This window comes from Leptidea sinapis, chromosome 8 (genome assembly GCF_905404315.1).
Source record: "Leptidea sinapis chromosome 8, ilLepSina1.1, whole genome shotgun sequence".
In the NCBI taxonomy this organism is placed as follows: Eukaryota; Metazoa; Arthropoda; class Insecta; order Lepidoptera; family Pieridae; genus Leptidea; species Leptidea sinapis.
Window position 1 is genome coordinate 10,555,792 of NC_066272.1, and position 22,457 is coordinate 10,578,248.

General features: G+C 34.4%; 2 protein-coding genes across 5 annotated transcripts; one reads left to right on the forward strand and one right to left on the reverse strand.

Moving 5' to 3' along the window:
- Positions 1–1,667: 1,667 nt before the first annotated feature.
- On the forward strand, positions 1,668–7,813 carry LOC126965725 (S-formylglutathione hydrolase). Of its 3 annotated transcripts, none has more exons than XM_050809480.1 (5): positions 1,668–1,797; positions 2,902–3,124; positions 5,647–5,892; positions 6,284–6,503; positions 7,480–7,813. In XM_050809480.1, exons 2-5 carry the CDS (start codon positions 2,910–2,912, stop codon positions 7,660–7,662), a joined length of 864 nt encoding a protein of 287 aa, XP_050665437.1. In that variant the 5' UTR covers positions 1,668–1,797; positions 2,902–2,909; the 3' UTR covers positions 7,663–7,813. The 3 variants fall into 3 exon arrangements, with proteins under 3 accessions (XP_050665437.1, XP_050665436.1, XP_050665438.1); XM_050809479.1 differs by having other exon boundaries at positions 1,699–1,833; XM_050809481.1 differs by having other exon boundaries at positions 1,700–1,821.
- LOC126965719 (presenilins-associated rhomboid-like protein, mitochondrial) lies at positions 7,805–22,347 on the reverse strand. 2 transcript variants are annotated; one of them, XM_050809471.1, is made up of 9 exons: positions 22,179–22,347; positions 21,886–22,081; positions 21,527–21,649; positions 19,843–20,005; positions 18,663–18,758; positions 15,605–15,729; positions 14,160–14,261; positions 13,018–13,115; positions 7,805–8,001 (listed from the first exon to the last, which is right to left on the reverse strand). In XM_050809471.1, exons 1-9 carry the CDS (start codon positions 22,217–22,219, stop codon positions 7,911–7,913), a joined length of 1,035 nt encoding a protein of 344 aa, XP_050665428.1. In that variant the 5' UTR covers positions 22,220–22,347; the 3' UTR covers positions 7,805–7,910. The 2 variants fall into 2 exon arrangements, with proteins under 2 accessions (XP_050665428.1, XP_050665429.1); XM_050809472.1 differs by having other exon boundaries at positions 21,873–22,081.
- Between the last annotated feature and the right edge of the window lie 110 nt (positions 22,348–22,457).

Genomic DNA, 22,457 nt, shown 5'->3' on the forward strand with positions numbered 1-22,457 from the left:
GTACTTCAGACCATGCTCAAGCGCATAACGCTCACAAATTAGGCATGCGTCTCAGATCGCTGATTGAGGGACTGAGAAGAACACAGAACATGTTATAAGCGTAGCTTACATTGTTTACAGACTTCGTACTTTCAATATGACTTCGCTCTATTCAGTTCTCCAATGGTCGTTCAAATACAAGTTGAACTAATAGAGCTGAATATATTTGTTCATTAGAAACTTCTATTAGAACATATTATTGTGTAATAACACCGGCAACGTCACTTGCTCCAAATTTAACTTCTGGTATTGAGGATTTTAAATTGTGTGTTTCCAGAAATTTCTTATTTGACAAAGCAGCATTAGCCAGGCCAGGTCGCTCAAAGATGACTCCAACATAATATACCTTTTTAGATTATTGGCCAGCGACATCATATCACCATTTCCAATCGGTTGTTCCAGCTTTCCATGAAAACGACATATTCAAAATTTCCTCCATCTTCAGAATAATATCGGGTATAATTTGGAAGTATAAATATTTCATATTTATCCACCTGTGAATCAGCGTCTGGTGACTTCAATGAACGTATCAGACTCATTAGTTTTCTTTTCTTCGCGCCATTACCCATTTTGCTTTTAGTTTTGATATTATATACAAACTATACAATTTTATTTTACAATATAAATAGAGTAGGTATAGGTAGGTTACGACTGGCTGCGAAGTAAGATCCGGCAAAGTTCGAAAGCGAACAGTTGCTTAAAACAAAGTAGATTCGGCTATCTCCGTTTTTTAATGAATTATATCTATCACTTAAAATCACTGCACGTTTCATACAATTACTATTTTCTTAGACTAGCTAGAGTTTCGGTATACCTATCTAAAAATACTCTGTGGCTGGTATGGTATTACATAATACCAAAGAGAATTTAAACACTACGTTCAAGAGACGAGACGGGAGTGTCTTCTAAAATGATGAGAAATGTCGCTTGTATGAAAGGCGTACTAAGTCTACTTACCAATATAATCAATCGCCTAGTGACGTAATAGCAGAGCTGCCAATATAGTAAGCCAATGTAAGAGTTGTAATCTATCCATAATTTTTATCGATAATTCTCTGTACAATATAAATATGTATAATTTATTCTTATGTCGACCGTTACATTAATATAATTGTGATCTAATTTTAAGGTTCCCTTTGTTAATTTTAAGATAGACCTAAGCCAAGTTTAACTAGTTTAAACTTGGGATACGTTTTAGTTATCTCAAATAAAAAACAATTTACATAATTAATATTTTTTAATAGTTTTATTTTGTATTGTGTAGTAGTTTCGGTTTTGACAGTCTTTGGTTTTCGCTTTTCAGGTGTTGCAATAAATATTTTTGAAGTCGTACCCATGCGTACGTCCTGAATCTGAAATTAGAACAGAATACATATTAACAGAAATTAGTTAACCCTAATTTTTAGGCTTTAAATAATTTTTTGCACATCATGTACAATATAATATAGTTAAAAGGATTTTCAAGGTTAATAAACTAATTAAATATCTTAAGATCAATAAACTTATAAAACAAAAATATAGATAACCATAAAAATGAAATAAATAAATAAACAAATATAAATTTAATAATAATAATTTAAAATAAAATATCGACAATCGATAAAAAAGTGTCAAGCACTACACAGTTACACACACACAGGTCAGCTGTCAATTCTTGTCACAGTACTTTTTAGTTTTTATTTTACTTGAAATTTACATGTGAACTTTGAACGTAGACTTAGGAAATAATATTCTGTGAGAAAGATTTACAAATTAAAGGTAAATAATTTCTAAATAAAGCACGTAAGTACCTAGGTACGTAATTAGCCTAAACTATTTAATATTACATATCTAGTAAGTACTATCGCAGGGCTAATACAATAAATAAATAAAGGTAAGTGATGTAACAGTAACAGAAATTACCATAAGAATCTTTGTAGAACCAAGAACTTGATAATAAAATCTTTATTATTTTTCTAAATCAAGAGTTCGGAGGTCGGTGAATAGTAATGTACGTTTAGATTCTAGAACAAATGAACGCGTATTTATTTATGTTATATAGAAATTATACGTCATTTAAGGCCTAGGCCGCACTACGGTTAAACCGCGTGAGTTTATGAAACAAGAAAACGAATACAAGCTGCTGCATTTGTCGTTTTTCACTCCACTGATTTTAAAACCGTGAAATGTTATAATATTGTCGCGAATAAAAAACCGACGCAAAATTTGTAATTCATAGAACTTAGTGGGTATACATGCACTCTGCATTAACCACGGGCGGTTTCTTGCCTGGTATTATTAGTATCAAAGCAACAATACATTGCTTCTTTGAAATCCTTCATCAAACTGAAAGTGGCGAGTGGCTACGCGGTTTATAATCGTGGTATGTCAGTCTCGAGCGGTTTCACGGTTTAAACAGTTAACCGCTTTGAAGAACAACCGTAGTTTGGCCTAAGCCTTAATGACGATCATATGTAGGTATTAATTTAGGTAATTTCAGATAATTTATTTCGTCATTCTTAACTGGACACTTTCGCTTTACTTTTTTTTTGCTCATGTATGACGAGGTACTTACTGTAAAATTATTTTTGAAATGTTTTAAACACATATAACTAGTTAGTACCTACTTACCCACAATTCAACAGGGTTGTAATATCACTTTGCTTATCAGTACCTAATTATTATTACAATAGGCATAACTTCTTACATAATTTATTATAATTTGATAACTACTGATATTAATAACATAACATTATCTGCATTGTTATCTTACTTTGTATTAAAATACAACACTTCTCACACTCAGAGTGAGGATTACAAATTTCTGCATTTACAACACAAAATTAATATAATTATAACTAAAATTTGACTGTTACTTTCCAGAAGTCAAAATGGATGGCTTAGAGTTAGTTTCATCAAATAAAATATATGGAGGCTTTCAAAAGGTATACAGCCATGAATCGTCTGAACTTAAATGTAAAATGAATTTCTCCATTTATTTACCCCCTCAAGCTGAGGGTGGTGATACAAAACTACCTGTCATATTCTACCTATCGGGACTTACATGCACTGAACAAAACTTCATTTCTAAATCTGGATTTCAAAGGTATGTAACAAATAATTCACTGATGTTTTAATAATTAAGATTTTGTTTGTTTCAAGAATACCATGTACATAAATTAATGTAATAAAATCCTGTTTTAAGTTCTCAGTCTCAAAGCATGTTTACCTATCTGCTAATTAACATTGCATGCTACTTTATTATATATATGTAAATTCCCGATTAGGGTTATGTAGGTGAACTTTGGTACTCTTGTTTTTGTCAATTCTCCTTTCTAACAAAATACACCTTCCTTCATACTTATATACACATAATATAACAACAATTTGGTCTTGATATCTATAGAATAATTTTCCTTCTTATTAATAATTAATGAGTATGATATGTCTATTAGTAAAGTTAGTCATTGGCCTTATCTAAAATGTAGAACTATAAAGTTTATTCGTTGTATTAAAATTAAATAAACTAAAATATTACTAGATTTTTTATTTTTTTATATCTGCAATCTGTTGGCAGTGCACATCCAGTGATTTTTCAACTCTTAATTTGGTACTTTGTAGTGTGTTTTATGTCCTTCGATTTGTTGGGATCTCCACGTAATTATGCACTTCTATGTTCCTTATGAACCATCACACATTGCTCAAGGTCTTTAGTACTATATTCTGGTAGTGCTGGAGAGTTATTATAGTTAGTTAGTTATTTGAGTGACTTGCTGATCCCCACCTTTGTATGCCATATTATGTCCATACCAGTTTTATGGTACATTTGTATATAATGAGTTTATTTTCTAGACTAAGCTTTGATTTTATTTGCTTGTTCTGTTTTGGCTCACATGATGTCGCCAATTGAGTCTCCTATCCAAATGCATACCAAGGTATTTGACAATTTTGTCAAGTTTTACAGGTGGGCAGTGTCCTCTTTTAAGTGTGAAAGTTATATGGACTGTCTTTGTTGGATTTGCTCAAATTCTCCACTTCTACAGCCATAGTCCAATTTTAGCCAGACATTCTTTCAATTTTATGGATGCTATGTTTTGATCTTTATCACAGGACTGCAGTGTCATCTGCATAGGTTGCAGTCACCACTTCTTCTGAGATGGGTAGGTCAGCAGTATAGATTCTATACAGGATGGGCCAATCACTTAACCCTTGGGCACTCCTGCTTGTATTTGACACATGGATGAGAAACATCTCTGATCTCCTATCTGTATAGATTTTATTGGTCATCTATAGTCATCATTAGTCATATCAGGAGGCACCCATTTTTCATATTTTTTCTTTTATTGATTTGATGAAAATAAGTCAATATTGTTAGTATGGTTCCATGAAACCATGCCAGTAATTCCTGGGTAGTTTGGCTCGGATCCGCTTCCTCTTTCAATTCATTGTTATTCACCTGTGTGGGTGGTCTTCCATGTGGTTCGTTCTTTAAATCAAAGTTTCTATCACGAAAGCGTTTAAACAAAAATCACATGGTGCTTTCATTAGCAGTCCCCTCTCCAAACGCAACATTGATATTGCGAGCTGTTTCTGCCGCGTCAGTTCCGCGTCGGAACTCGTATTAAAAAACCACTCGTATTTTTGAAGTATACAATTTTCTTTCGTCTAAGCTAAATAAAAAAAACAACAGAAAGTCCATAATTAAATGTTGCACATTTTTTAAAAAGAGATCTACAATAAATGTGGAGATGTAGTAATACCATATGAAAAAAAAATCACTCAAAAATCTCAAACCAATCTATATCAATTCGAAGTACCTATTAGAATAAAACAGCAAGTTCAAACTTTAACCCCTATTATTATAATAATGAATGTTTCAATTTATATTACCTATTTAAGTTTTCATCAACTTACGGATGTTTTAATTACATTGATAAACTACATATCAGTTCACTTATCATGTACATAAAACTTGTCTGATTGACCTTATTAATTTTGAATGCCATAAAATAAAAACAAATCTTATAACTATTTTTACATTACCATGATTACATTAAAACTATCATTACATGGAAGCGTACCAAGAATACTGGCAGTATTTCCATGTTGTATAGCTACGGTGATCCGTTGTCTGAAATAGATGCCAGCACTTGGGTTTCCAGTAGCCCTATTGAGGCGAGAAGATGGTACATTGCACACTCTCCGCGCCTCTGAGCCAAGTGTCTCGACACCAAACACCACAAAGATGACCGACATATTTGTGTAATTTCGGCTTCGGCAGTCGAAGTAGAAGCCCCAGAACCACTTAAATAAATAAAAATACAATTAAATTAAACAAACTTGAAATAGACAACCAAATCTGGTTTAAGAGAGGATGATTGCTAGTCTCACCGCCATCCTCTACTTTTCCTTTTGTGCCGACCGGCATGCGTGTGTCACACAGTACTCCCGTTCACAACTGCCACAATTACTTGTGTGCATGAGCCAACGTTGTTTTAAGATTGATATATGACATTAAGCGGTTAACACACGGGAGAAATCTTTCATTGAAGATCTGTAAATGACGCGATGTCAGTAAAAGAGTTTAGGATTAAATAAGCAGTTAAATATTATTTTGTTTAATTTTAGATACGCTGCAGAGCATGGTATTGTTGTTGTTGGACCAGACACCTCTCCTCGAGGAGTTAAAATACAAGGTGACGATGAGTCTTGGGATTTTGGGATATCAGCTGGATTTTATTTAGATGCATCGAAAGAACCTTGGTCTAGCAATTATAGAATGGGAAGTTATCTTAATAAAGAACTGTATGATTTAATCATCAGTGCCTTCGGCAATGTTGTAGATCCAGCAAGAATTGGAATAATGGGTCACAGGTACTTTTTTTAAAATAATTATTTGATAAGCCAAAACTCATTAGTCTTACTTGAAAAAAATATTATATTTACATTGGCAAAGTGGCTTAGTGCATTCCACTATTCTGCCTAAGACAAGTTGTTGGGTGATATTTTTCCAAGCTTGTCCCCATTTGGGTTTTTATAATACTTTGAATCCTACAACACCAAAGGGAATTTAAATGTCAATGCCAACAAAGCCACATATTTCAGTGTATGCATAAATGACGGGGGTAACACACCATATTACAGACAAGGAGCAAAGTGCACATAGCACATCTCAATGAGATACTGCTGATACACTTTAATTATACTAAAATTTGAAGAAATGAGATTATAATAAATAGTAATCGATTTTGTTTTATTATTGCAGTATGGGAGGGCATGGTGCCTTAATATCTGTGCTGAGAAATCCAGGCCAATACAAATCAGTTAGTGCCTTTGCACCTATTTGTAACCCGTCTACTTGCCCATGGGGAGTCAAAGCCTTTACTAGATATTTGGGAGACAATAAAAATGACTGGAAAGAATGGGATGCAACTGAGCTTGTAAAAAAATACAATGGACCACCACTAACTTTGTTTCTTGATCAGGTAAATGAGTTGTCTTCATTCAGAAAGCTAAATATAAACACTCAAATCTCGACATTTAACCACCAAATCACGAAGATTATGAAGACCCTCTGATTGAAAGAAATCACTACCGGCCTGGCTACACCTCATAAACAATGTAGGCAACTTAAACATAATCTCTCAGGTACAATTGTGTCAGACAATCAGCATCCATACTTCAAGGGCTACAAAATAACACCATAACCTTATACTGGAATACTCTGCTGCTCATACCTCATGCCCAAATCAAAACATGGCTGCACACTATAACTAAACCTATAAGAATGGAGAAATGGTGAAGTATGCAGACAAACAAAGAATAATTGAGAGCAAAACTTAAAGAAATAAACTGTTGCCCCCATTTATTCTAGATAATATTTTGTATGAACATAAAAATACTAGTATAGTAGTATTATTTTTCCAAAATTTTACTACGCAACCTGGAATTTTAGTTTCAATTATTAACAAAGTTTAACAGAAAATGTGGGACGCTAAAGTCACATATTATTCAAGACTGGCTCGAATACACCAACTTGGGTGTAGTATTAGTTGCAGCACTTTGCGACTACGCCTGCGGTATCTAGTTGGAGCGCAGCGGAGGCTAATCCTTAATCTAATTTAATAATATTATAAGAGCTGAACAAACACTAAACTGATATATTATTATCCACTAAAATGTGGATAAAATGGCAGTACAATATTCTAATAGTACAAAATACAATCTTTTGAAATATATAACCAATCGAGTAGATCAAGTACGTTTGCACAAGATTCCTGCTACACAGCTGTATCTTATAAAGTGTCCGCCCACACCGGGGTCCCACAGGCTCGCCTTGTCTGTCAAGTGTTATTGTTTCGATGTGAAGGGCTTCATTGCTACAGACACTACGGGGTTGATGATACTGATCACTTTTTGTCATAAAATAAAGTAATATAAGTATTTTTCGTTTGATTTTAGGGTGCTGCTGATAAATTCTATATTGAGAAACAACTTCAACCAGAAATTCTAGTGGAGGCTTGTCGATCTGTTGGAGTCCCCGTTATTCTAAATGTACGGGATGGATATGACCATTTGTATTACTACATCTCCACATTTATAGCAGAACACTTCGACTTTCATGCGAAGATTCTAAAGGCATAAAACACTTGTGACCTTAAATTAAATAATGATATATTTGTTGTATATTTCGATACACATAGTGTTTATATACAACCTGTGAACCGACTACTCTCAAAAGCATTTATTTATATGTATATCTGTCAAACAGATTAATAATAAAGGGTTTATAGAACTTGGCTTTTTATTTGTAACACAATAAAATCTATCAAAGTATGATACAATTGCACAATATATTATCAAATCTTCAATCACCATTTTCATAAATTATGTTATCCGGAATTAGTTCTTATGTTGTGGTAATACCGAAGAAACTTCTCTCTGTTTCCCCAAACATGTTGGCCGCCCCAATAACACCACATTCTGAAAAAAGAAGAGTTATTTTAATGTGGGGTAGCTACCAAACAAGACACCATACAGACACCAGAGTCATGATGCGACGAGCCAGTCGTGCCACAAAACTGGTTGCGCATCCAAGCAGACACCAGGTAAGTAATTCCCTATAGAGCTGTAAATATTACAACTGGGTTGCGCGACCGTAGTGTCCCAGTGAAATATAGCCCCTAAAAGATAATAAATGGTGCCCTATTGGTTGCGACACCAACTCTTGCAATATCATACAAAATAGGCAACATTCACCAAATATAAATGTTATTGCTATAGATAATCATAATATAGAGCTCATAAATATTGTTCACCAGAATATACAAGGTATCTCAAGTGAGGAATTAGAAATTGAACTGTTTTTGAGCTGCTGTAATATAGATTATATTATGTATTACAGAACATTGGCGTAAGAGTCATCAGCTCCAGTTTAGTTTTAGAGAACATAAAGTAGTCAGTTCGTTTTATAGAAGTAGGGCAATACATGGAGGTTCCCTAATTATTATTAATAATAGATTAAAATGTAAAAATAGAAGAGATATTGTTAATCTCTCTATAGAACAACTAATTGAGATAGCTTGTATAGAACTAGAGCAATTTATTACTAAGTGTATACCGCCCCCCACTGCATCATATGAACAATTCCAACATAGAATGGAGGAGGTACTATCAGAATTTAGCAGAACTAGGAAGTCAATTATAGTGTGTGGAGATTTTAATATAAACTTGCTTGAACCTTCGGCCAATTGTACTAGCCTTAAAAATTTATTTCAAAGTTTTAATTTGTTCAATGTATTTTGGGAACCTACTAGAATCACTTCTACAACAACCTGTTTAGATAATATTTTAACAGATGTTACTATTACTAGTAAACTCATAAATAAATAATCTTCAGTCCGACCATAGTGGGCAACTTATAAAAGTAAATATAAGATTGGACAATGTCAGACCAAAAAAGGTGACGATTATACCAGTAGCCGGTAGCCGTCTTGAGAGGTTTAGAAATAATTTGATAAATACGATACCATTTTTACACTGTGGTGAAACTGCTAATTTTCACTATAACTTAGTCTTCAATTCCTTCTGTGAGGAATTTGACAGGATTTTTGCTCCAGTAACGGTGACAGTAAACAACAAACATAGTTTTAATGATTGGGCAACAATGGGTATCCACAAAAGTCGTAAACGCTTATATGACCATTATTATGAGAAACATTACAATAATAGTGAAGAATTTAAAATATGTATATGTAAAAGAATACTCCAAGCTCTAGTAGTTTGTCATGAAGCGAAAACACGTTTCATTGCAGATAAAATTAAAAACAGTAATAATAAAGTAAAAGCGACTTGGAGTGTAATTAACAATGAAACTGGTAGATCGAATTGCCGTAACACCTCTATCTGTTTAAATATTAATAATCGCGTTATAAATTCGGAAATAGAAATTGCAAATGAATTTGATAAATACTTCTCCGAAATCCCGATTGTCACGACCTTAACTCTTCGCCAAAAGCAGCATATGATATGCTTAAATTACACGTACCAGTATCTTCCACTGATTTGAAATTTAAGTATGTTACAGGTAGCGATATAATAAAAATCTTCAAATTAATTAACCTAAAAAATACAAAAGACCTATGGGGCCATTCGACTAATATTGTAAAATACATACTTGACATTATAGCACTTGAATTAGCAATAATATTTAATGAATGCATAGATGAGGGTGTGAAATACAGCCAAGTTATACCTTTGTTTAAATCGGGCAGTTCTTTTGACCCTGCTAATTTCAGACCTATTTCAGTGCTGCCTGTTTTTAGTAAAATTTTTGAAAAACTTTTGCTTCAACAGCTACAAATGCATTTTTGTAAATTAGTGAACAAAAATCAGTTTGGTTTCACTATCAACAATTAATGCGGGTACTAGACTCATTGAGCACATCTTTGGCGCCTGGGAAGAGTCACAGGATGCATCGGGCATTTTTTGTGATTTGTCAAAAGCATTTGACTGCGTCCACCATGAAACTTTACTCCTAAAACTAAAGCATTATGGAGTGAAAAATAGAGCCCTAAATCTGTTAAAATCATATTTAAGCGAAAGAGTTCAGATAGTCGATGTAAATGGCAAACGGTCTTCGGGTAAACCTGTGGGAATAGGTGTTCCACAGGGTTCTATTCTCGGTCCTTTCTTGTTTCTTATATATTATAACGATCTACCGTTTGTGGTAGATGATAGCCATGGACTAGATTGTGATTATTTTATAGCGATAGAAATGACTGTACAATATTGTATATTTTTATTGAAAAAAGCGCAAAAAAAAAAGAATGCTGGGAGAGTTTCTTGCGCCGCAGAAGTCTGGAAGAAAACCATGCACAGAAGCTTCGACACGATTGCATCCTGGGGAACCAGGCATTGAGAAATCGCAAATCTTCTTATGTCGACCTCGAAAATAATAAGAGGAAGAGAGAGGTGCGCAAATCAGCTTATGGAATGTCAGGAGGAGGCTTCTCGCTGCTAATATATGCAATTACAATAAATGCAGCAACGGACATAGCTTCGCTCGAAAAAATACGACGTAGACTCAAGAGCGGACTGGGGTAGAGTATTATTCTCGGATGAAACCAGAATATCACTATATTGTCAGGACCTGACCGGACAGCGAGTACTGCGAAGGCAAGGGGATGTGGAAGCGTATATTCCAGAGGTAGGAATTCTTCGTTTGGATTGGCCAGCTCGAAGTCCCAAACTCAATCCCATAGACCACATTTGGGATGTTTTCTAAAATGAAGCGTAAAATCGGCGCAGCCCACTCCGCAAAATATCAGGGAGCTAAAGAATGTAATTGCTCCGCAGTGGGAGCGTATTCCACAAGAAACAATAAGAATAACATGCTCGGACATATACATGCTCTCAATTTAGCAAGAGAGGGCCACACTCGACATTAAACTATTTCCTTTTATTTTATGTTAAGAAACTAAAGTTTTTAGCCTGCTTTTTTATTAAATGAACAGATACGAAACTAGCGTTTAGACTCTGGGATAATTTTTCATTAATTCCCTCGAAATGCATATAATGTAGTAATTGACAGAAACTACTTTTTGCTTAGTTATTTAAAGTATTATGATGATACAAGCTACTTAGAATTATGAAATAATCTGAAGATGCCAGTGAAACAGGTTATTAAACAGGTGCCCGTTTTGTTGCAAAAGGGTGTATAATAGATATTTAATTTGTTTCAGCATGGCTTTAAAATATTTCTAAAGCAAATGTCGCAACAATAAAAAATATACTAACTAACAATTAAACGAAAAAATAACGTCAACAAGAAATGGAAGCAGAAATAGTTATTTGGTAGCTAAATTGGTTACGAAATAATCCTGGCAATTGTATATCGATATACAAGATCCCAGAATTGTCGGATGCTTGCAGTGAACACTAGCATACTTGGGATGGAAAACTCGGGATTTAGAGAATATAATTTTTGTTTCAGGGTATTTGAAACTTTTGGCATACATTATAACTAAACCTGTGCTAAAAAGAGTGGTACAATGGTTTTTATGAGAAGTGAAATTAAGCTTATATCTATAATAATGGGTAAAGTACTAAGTTCTAAGACTTCCTCTTATTCAAGTCAGCCAATCTCGTAGCGATAAGCAAGTGATTTTTTTTCTTCCTAGTGTACCTCATCAGAAAACACTTATTCAAGTTGACAGTTATGAGGTTAGTGTCACACGACCATTTCTATTATTTCGTCAAGGTCGATCTGAATTAAGGTGCAGTCGCAGTGAGATTTGACTGAACTAAAAACTTTGAGATCGTCGGCGAATAGCAGTGCCTTACAATGGCTGATGTCATATGATTACATCACTTATAAATATGAAAAATAATAAAGGACCCAGACGAGAACCTTGGGGCACACCACTTTAAAAACAACATATTGTTTAGATTTACAAGAGCGACATATCAAGTCAATTTCCTAATATGCAAATAGTGGGGTTGAGCAGGTTATCAACTGTAAAGTAGATCCTGTAGATGAAGCCACAACCTGAGAGTTGAACAAAGCAAACAGAATTTTATAACGAGGCGGTACTCGAACGGTTAGCTCAGTTGGTTAGAGCACCGGCACGGAACGCCGGAGGTCGTGGGTTCGAATTAGGGCTTCCAATCTCTACCGAGATCTCGGTATTGCGGGATCCCGCGCCCTTTTCCAATCCCGCGAGATGCGGGATTACGAGCGCGGGATCCGCGGGTATTGCGGGACTGAAAAAAATGCGATGCGTGCATGCGATGCAAAATAGGATAATCTGCGTGAAATATTATCCTTAATAAATCAAGTTATTAACTGTTTTGTATTTTCGTGAAGTTTATTGATACATCCTTTTAAGGGTTGTACGTGAATGAATCTTTAATACCGCCCACAAGTGTGGAAGCAGAAAGGGCATTTTAAAATACGCAGTAGTTTGGCAGACGACAGTTTGGACATGTTGTGTTTCCTTCGCAAACATATTTTTCAATTAAGATTAAAAGCTAACAAACTTAATAATTAAGTAATAATTTATCAGTTTAAAATGTGTTTTTTTTGGTTGATTTTTTAATTTTGCTTTGTGTATTTTTTGAAGAAGATTTGTTTTGTTTTGATTTGCTTTTTATTCAGCTTGTTATTGGTTTCTTTTGTGAAAAAAACCGTATAATTTGATTGATCTCATTTTAATAGTATAAATAGTTTAATAGTACAAATAAATGTGGAGTTGATAAATTCATTGTTTTAAAATGTGCACATTTTCAATATGCGGGATCCCGCAAATACCGAGATCCCGCGGGATTCAAAATTCGTAGTCCCGCAAATGCCGAGATTGAATATAGGCCGCGGGATTGGAAGCCCTAGTTCGAATCTCGCATCGTTCATAAAATTTTGTTTGTGTATGTTGTTTTTGCATTATAACTGATAAATATAACATTTGTAAATGTTTTAAAATTTGTCAATTGATAACTTACAAGCCAAACAACGCTCCACCAAGATGAGCCGCATGGTCAAAGAACTTCCATCCCAACACAACTCCAGCCAAGTCAATACTCATTATTACTTTAATTGCCTAAAACAAAACATTATTTAAATATTAACAAACATATATTTGGTAGGTAAACACAGGAAGGCCATAAGAATACATTAAGCTCCAATTACCAGTGGGAGGCTACTTTGCACAGGATGCCGGCTAGATTATGGGTACCACAAAGGCGCCTATTTCTGCCGTGAAGCAGTAAACATTACTGTATTTCGGTCTGAAAGGTCGCCATATCTAATGAAATTACTGGGCAAATGAGACCTAACATCTTACGTCTCAAGGTGATGAGCGCAATTGTAGTGCCGCTAACTATTTTTTGGGTTTTTCAATAATCCTGAGCGGCACTGTATTGTAATTGCCAGGGCGTATCAATTACCATCAGCTGAACGCCTTGCTCGTCTCGTCCCTTATTTTCATTAAGAAAATTAAGCCGATCTGTGCAATGCTTTACGTTTATATTACGTTTGTATATAGCCTCACCATCATTAAAATGCTCCAATTTAGTATTTCAGTAGTACAACTTAATACATTTTGAAAGAGCTTTTGTGTGTACCTCAAATCATTTAATTAAACATTTTGAAAACAAATGAAATGAAATAAGGGAGTCAGGGGACCATTTTTTTTGTGTTCCTTGAATGTCCCCTGCATCATGCAAGCAACTTTCTTTCTCTAATCTGTATATTTAAGTTTATCTGTATATTTTTTTTCACTAAATAATAAAAATACATGAGTTTAATTAATATCAAAGAGTTTAATAAACATAATATGAGGAAACAATATTCATAAAATTATATATTCGATGAAAATACTTAAAAACGTGACATATTCTGCCAGTTCACTTTACTGTTCGTTCCAAAAATAACTTATTGCCAAGCGTATATTGAACAGTTAAAACAGGACCCAAATTGGTTTAGGACATTTTCGTGATTATCATGAACAAATACATAAAATAACAATCTTAAAACTATTGTTATGGGATTTGTTTGCTGCACAATACCTCCAATAGTAATGTTGCGACAGCTGTACTTTATACGAATAATAATTATTAAAACTATGGAATTAAATTGTACTTACCGAACTAGCAGCGAAGGTGTACATGGGCAAAAATATTATGCTCAACCTGGTGTCAGGGTACTGGGTACAGACATACGCCAACACGGACATGATAGCTCCGGACTGGAACATGAATGATATCAATAAAAGAACAACAATAAACATAAACTTGTTATGCCTACACTCGGTTAAGTCGAGTTACTTAGTAAGTCTTTTGTTGGGCGATGTATATACTTTTACAACATGATCCCAGAAAATGTAAATATAATATGTTGGTTATTTTTAAAGTGATACGCTTCACTTTTGGGATTGCCACAACCTGAGAACCCGAGGGGTCACGTGTTCGAGTGCCGCATCGTTCATAAATTTTGGTCACAAATTTAATTTATTTAATCCCAGAGGATTATCACTTTAAAAATAACAAATTATTTACATTTGAAAGAGCGCCATCTCAAGGAGCGACCGCTCTCGGGCTATTAAATAATACATTTCATTGTACGATATTACATTGTAAAGATATTTTTATGAAAAAAACAAGCCCACTGAGTTTCTTACGCACGTTCTTCTCAGGTCTAAGGCATACTATTTCGAATCGGTGGCAGTTTTTGACGTTCAGTGATTTTAAATCCTATTTTGAATGAAATACGCGGACACGTACATGGACTACGAAGACAGACTAACCTTACTCCTGATACATAGTGAAATATACAATACCTACCACGAAATAATTAATATTTTAGTAAATAAATTATAAATAATTATTGTTAATTTTGAACGCAGACGGCTATTTGAATTATTTTTGATTATTATTTAAACTCTCGTGTAGGTACGTAGGGCGATCAATAAAATGTGATATCCACAGAGGATGTTGTTGTATCTTTTATTAAATCTATTTTTTTTATTTAATCTGCTTAAAAACTCCTGTACTATAGCTACTCGCTTTCAGCTTTATCATCTTCAAATCACTGTCCTTTCAAATAATCCTTCAACCTTGGAAGTAGGTAGCAATTACTGTGGGTCAGGTCGGGTAAACATAGAGTTTGGTCAGTGGTGTCGCGACGTGGTTGGTCGTGCCGGCGCCGCTACTTACATTGAGGTCAATGACCTACATGAAAGCAGTTGGATTTTGTGTTTTCATGCCACAACACGATTTTGTTTACCTAGTGTTTTTTTTAAACAAATAAGAACATTTAATATATCCCTGTGCTGACATATTTTTAACAAGTAGACGTCGAGAATGCGGTGTAGGTATTGAGCAGCAGAACGTTTGTATTGTTAGCGCTCCACGACTATGAATAACATCAGCAGGGCTGCTATTTTTATAACTTGGAATACTCACCTAGATAGTTGCATTTTGATAAAGTGTTTGAATAAGAGTATGTAATATCGAAGGATTTAAGAGTTATGTATTAACTACAACAAAAAAAAAAATCTAAAAATTATAAAAATAAAATGATTAATGTTACCGCTCCAAGACTGAGGCCAGGTTGATTGAGTATAACTTTGTAAAGGACACTGGCGAAACTGCTTATAACACCCGCACTCAAGTACAAAGCCACAAACTGTTCTTTTCCCAATGACGCCATTGCAGCTGAAAGAAAGAATAGATTATTATCATGGGACCACATGGTTATGTAATATTTCTACATTTTGTTATGTATTTAAAGTGATAACCCTAACTTCTAGGAGTAATACACAATTATAAAATTTGAAAAACAGAATTTTTGAACTATGCGGGACACGAACCCACGGTTAGCTCAGTTGGTTAGAGCACTGGCACGGAACGCCGGAGGTCGTGGATTCGAGTCCCGCATCGTTAATAAAATTTTGTTTTTCAAATTTTATTTCTATATATTTTGTTCCTTTGTTTCCCTTGTGGTTATGTGATGTATTCTTACATTTGTTCCTTTGTTTCCCTTGTGGTTATGTGATGTATTCCTACATTTGTTCCTTTGTTTCCCTTGTGGTTATGTGATGTATTCCTACATTTGTTCCTTTGTTTCCCTTGTGGTTATGTGATGTATTCCTACATATGTTCCTTTGTTTACCTTGTGGTTATGTGATATATTCCTACATTTGTTCCATTGTTTCCCTTGTGGTTATGTGATGTATTCCTACATATGTTCCTTTGTTTCCCTTGTGGTTATGAGATGTATTCCTACATTTGTTCCATTGTTTCCCCTGTGGTTATGTGATGTATTCCTACATTTTTTCCTTTGTTTCCCTTGTGGTTATGTGATGTATTCTTACATTTGTTCCTTTGTTTCCCTTGTGTGTGATGTATTCCTACATTTGTTCCTTTGTTTCCCTTGTGGTTATGTGATGTATTCTTACATTTGTTCCTTTGTTTCCCTTGTGGTTATGTGATGTATTCCTACATTTTTTCCTTTGTTTCCCTTGTGGTTATGTGATGTATTCCTACATTTATTCCTTTGTTTCCCTTGTGGTTATGTGATGTATTCCTACATTTGTTCCTTTGTTTCCCTTGTGGTTATGTGATGTATTCCTACATTTTTTTCCTTTGTTTCCCTTGTGGTTATGTGATGTATTCCTACATTTATTCCTTTGTTTCCCTTGTGGTTATGTGATGTATTCCTACATTTGTTCCTTTGTTTCCCTTGTGGTTATGTGATGTATTCCTACGTTTGTTCCTTTGTTTCCCTTGTGGTTATGTGATGTATTCTTACATTTGTTCCTTTGTTTCCCTTGTGTGTGATGTATTCCTACATTTGTTCCTTTGTTTCCCTTGTGGTTATGTGATGTATTCTTACATTTGTTCCTTTGTTTCCCTTGTGGTTATGTGATGTATTCCTACATTTTTTCCTTTGTTTCCCTTGTGGTTATGTGATGTATCCCTACATTTGTTCCTCTGTTGCCTTGTTTTTCTTTTCGTCAAATAAAATCTCTCCACCTTGACGTTGGCCGAAACGTCGACATTCAGTCGACGGAGCCAGTTAATTTAAAAAAAAAAGGTAATTTATTTGCTTAATGTGTCAACAAAAACTTTGTATTGTACTCCAACTATGGAAGGGCTATAGATTAAGATGTTGGAGTAACAAGATGAATTGACACACAATGGTCCAATCAAGAGGCTTTTGCGTAATCGGTGCAGTTGATTGAAGCCGCCACTCTTAATTTACTAATCATCATTTTTAGTTGATGTGCACTGCCTTTATTTTTAAGATTGAATGACGTATTGCCCTGAACACCCTCAAGCTCATTCAATAGAATAATTGTATGTGGCAGAAAGTTCCTTACACAAATAAAATTTGAAAAACATTTTTTTTTATGAACGATGCGGGATTCGAACCCACGACCTCCGGCGTTCCGTGCCGGAGCTCTAACCAACTGAGCTAACCGTACGAGTACCGCCTCGTTATAAAATTCTGTTTGCTTTTGTTCAACTCTTAGGTTGTGGCTTCATCTACAGGATCTACTTTACAGTTGATAACCTGCTCAACCCCAATATTTGCATATTAGTAAAGTAGATTCTGTAGATGAAGCCACAACCTGAGAGTTGAATAGATTTGGTTAGAGAACCGGCACAGAACGCCGGAGGTCGTTGGTTCGAATCCCGCATCGTTCATAAAACTTTGTTTTTCAAATTTTATGTGTGTATTAATCCTAGAAGTGAGGGTTATCACTTTAACATAACATCTAGATGTGAAAACGATATGTATGTCGTATGGTGCAAAGATGCAATTCCGTGTCTGATGTCTGTATGCAACGTCAAGTGATTTATCCATTCATAAAGTACTGGATTAATAATTCACATATCTGTGTTGGATATTGTGGTCATTTGTTGGAGCTGACACTAGGGTGCATTAAGCCCAAATGTCACATTAGTTTTTTAAGAGAAAGTATAAGTGTTTTAATTCCATCCATTAATTATTGTTGAAATGAAAAAATTGTGTTGAATGAATTGATATTCCTGTAATATTAATACTTTAGGGTACATAATAACCACAGTTATCAACCAATAAATTAAGGAAATCAATTGATGAAATCATGGGGTCTTGAAAGTCTACCACCAGAAGGCACTAGCACTATTAATAGGTCATAGGAAAATGTGTTTTGGGCTAAGTAATAATTATTGACTGTTGCACTATGCAATATGCCCAGGCAACATAAGCTTAAATTTGTTTGAGCGGGTGCATGTAATGCTGTGCTGACTATAAAAATTAATTCCTTGTGAATAATGCAAGAGTAAGGAATAGGAGAACCTAAGTCACCGACATAACCCAAATGATTGCAAAACAGAAGTGGCAGTGGGCAGATTAGTTCGACTGGTAGAAAAGTCCTCGAATGGCGACAGAAGACGCAGTGTTGGTAGGCCCCTCCACTAGATGGACCAACGATCTGTGCAAGATCGCCGAGATATATTGGATGAGGCCAGCGCAGGACTGATGGCCATGGAGATCTTTGGGGGAGGTTCTTAGGTCTTAGTTATGAATAATGCAAGTAGTAGTACGCAACAGTAATATATAGTTCAGTAAAAGTAGGTTTTTAATTAGTATATCTTACCAGGCATAAAACTGTACAAAACATACATATTTGCTGCTAAATGCATTGTGGAATAATGACTAAATGTTGAAAGCAGCATAGGAAGGCAAACAGCTCCTGAAAAGAAAAAAAATAAACAGTGTATGTTACATGATCTGAACAGATTAATGTATGAGATGAGGCTAATTAGGAGAAACATAAATAAAGCACAAAATTTTCAATACACTCTTTAGTGTTTGCATGAGTGAACATTGGTCATTGGCACTTCAGAATTTATACTCTGTGACATTAGTTGTAGTAGACACAGACTCTGTGATGAAACCCACATGATGAAGGTTACATAAAATAACTAGTGTAAAAATTACACAGGGTTGCCAACTCTGTTTCGAAAAGTTTGTGTAGTATAGTACCATCCAGTATTTTTTTTTATGGAGGACAAACGAGCGTACGGTTCACCCGTTGTTAAATGATCACCGCCGCCCACAATCTCTTGCAACACCAGAGGAATCACAGGAGCGTTGCCGGCCTTTAAGGAAGGTGTACGCGTTTTTTTTAAGGTACCCATGTCGTATCGTCCCGGAAACACTGCACTAGGAAGTTCATTCCACAGCTTTGTAGTACGTGGAAGAAAGCTCCTTGAATACCGCACTGTGGAAAACCTCCACACATCCAGATGGTGGGGATGATCCAGTATATTTAGTTTAGGAAGTAATCTCTTTATATTGTAATATGCAACTCAGTTTATGTATAATTATTATATATTTCCCTAAGAAGTGGTTGGTGTCAACTAGGCTCACAGCTTTTTTACAAAAATCTGTTTTTATTTGCATTGCACCGGTGTGGGGTCACAGAAGACTATCCCCAGAGGAACTGGGGACAAAAGAGATTTCATAGACTTCCTTAACAGGATGGGCCTGTGAATATATTTACCAATTACAATATATGCACAATCCATAACCAATCCAAACCATCAACTTGTACCCGAATAGACAAGTTTGTTAACTCCAATGTACAGGCTGGTCAAATGTTATTTATGCAAAATAAAACTTATTCCAGAAGGTTAGCCAACAATCAGTATGTAATTTACTTTAAAGTGGAATATTATATTCATAAACAATATAATACCTTCTTAAATAGTGGCATTGACAAATTTACTCACACAAAATAAAGATATTGGTTATTAAGTATAAATTATCCTTACTGCCAGATGGATTTGAACAGAAATATTTTATCATAAATGGCTGCATTGATTTAACACGCCAAGCTCCAAATACTAATATGTTTGTGGCTAGGATTGGATAAAACACTTTTTCAGTAGTTTTTAATGAATTCCACCATTTCTTAACTTGACCATCTTCTTTTCTCTGCAATTAGATAACATAATAATTATTGTAATATATGATTTAGTCCCTATCACTATTTTGTTTTGAACAATAATGATTCTTCTCTGTCTAACCTTCTGTCTCCATAATCTGCCTAGCGAAACTCTCTTAGAAAAAAAGCAATTCACTCGATTGTATGAAACATGCAGTCATTGACAGAAGACAGCTATAATCTTGTTAAAAAACAGAGATAGCCGAAATCCACTACATTTTAAGCAACTGTTTGCTTTCAAACTTAGCCAGATTATACTTTGTCTCCAATCACCATACTATTATTACTACTATTTTAAACTTATGTCAAATGACTGCATATTTCACACTAAACTAAATTTAAATTTTTACTTAGGCAGTCCTGCCTTTTATTATGTAGTTTTTACATCCTCTTTGTCCATTATAAGCTTTATTCAATACACAAGTACTAACAACATTCCTTTTACTAAACTTGTGCACACACACTAACACAATTAATTCAGACTCATGATGTCAGGCATGTACTACCCTGATCATATTTTCACACAAAACAGTAACAACTGCACAGTCTTTATAAATTATAAAATGAATTTAGAAGTACCAGCCAATTAGTTATAAATTATAAACTTAATCAAATAATGATTCAAATAAGCGCAAACTCTTATTTGTATGAACATTAAAGAATCAATTTCAAGTGTTTAATTCTCACACTTTCTTAACCTTTCCGGATTGGCGCGCTCTGCCGCTTAATGTACACCTTAGATCGACAAGCGTTCGGCGCTCGCACAGTGTTTTCCCGGTGCATATTATTTTACGTGTAGTTATAAAATGCTTATAACTAGGATTTGAGTGACTGTCACTGAAAGCTATTGAAACAAGCTATAAGACCATGTATAAATTATTCATATTGTGTTTCTATTTTATTTCACACAGACTTTTCATTTGACAATAAGTATAAAAATAGGTATATTTTAAAATAAATGTTGATTTTCAATGTTAATTACTTGTTTTATTTATTTCCTTTTATATTTTTGTAATGAACATTATATGTTCATTATAAAATAAAACCAAAATATCCACAAAGAACAATCTTTGTGCAGTCTTGATAACGACAGCTCGCTGCGCTGCCCGGGAACAAGTGAACACAAAAATGCTATGTTCGTAAAGCTATGACGTCGAACATTGTTGGCCTTGAATTGTAACGGATCGAAATGTGTATCGGACTTCACTCGTTCATAATTGCATAGGCAAATAAACCATCTTGTACACCTAATAAGGGTGAAAACTGGGTGAGGTAAAAGAGTGCCTTGGGGCACTGCCACTCTCTCTCTTTTTTGAATTTCCAGTGTCTGCGGGCACATCCGATGCGGAAAGGTTAAGGCTTTTTGTAACCAATATATTTTGTAATTAAATCAGTGTCCAGTATTGATTATGGAATAACAAAAAAAAATATTATTTGACCAAACAATAATATATATAAAATAGAAAAGTATCTAATACTAGGTGTAAATACAAATAGTTTGATTTACTCACATGAGAGTTAAATTGTTTGTGGCTATTTAACCAGCTACTGGGCCTCTTCAATAGGGATTTAGCATGTAAACGAAGATTCTCATATTCCCAAATGACACATCCAGTTAAACTTATTGATGTGACCTAAAATTTATGATATCTATTAATTTATTTGGGTCGTATAGAAGAAGTAAAGACTGTTTTTGTTTTATAGAAAAATTGTTAATTCAATAATTATTTTAATAAGAAATTTATAATAAGCAATTATTATTTTAATAAGAAATTTATAGATGTTAGTGTACATCTTATGTTCATCGGAAAAACATTAAAAGGTTGTAAATATAAGAGGATAAATAATTATACTAGCCATAGCTTCTTACCCCTACAGTAAAGAACAATGGTTTGAGCAGCGATTTAGGACTAAGAGGACCAGTTACAATCTGCGGTTGACTAAACGGATCTTCAGTCCGAGGTCGTCGACGACCCATTTGTCGCGAGTTGTGAAAAGGTTGCCGTACTTGGAATTGAGCATAGCCTATCTTAGGCTTATGTAACTGTCTTAGAAGTAATGGATTGCTGAAAGAACAACATATTCTCATTATACACATACATAATACAAGTTGTAATTATTATGAAACTATTTACATTCAAATCTTTTTCGTTTAATACTTACCAGCTTAATTCTGCTGCAGAACGCATATTTCTAGAGAACATTGTAATATTTCAAATAAACATTATTATTTTATCATTGGAAATCTTGGAATTTTGACTTTTGTAGTTTAGTACTTGGTATTTTCAATTTTGTTGCAAATTTTTTGTAGATTGTAAGGACTCAGATATTTGACATATGTCATAACATTTTGGTTTTTGAGATTTGACAATTTGAAACAACTGACAACTGTGAATGATCGTCATTTTTTGTATTACCAGTACTATTATGTATTCTGTGGTA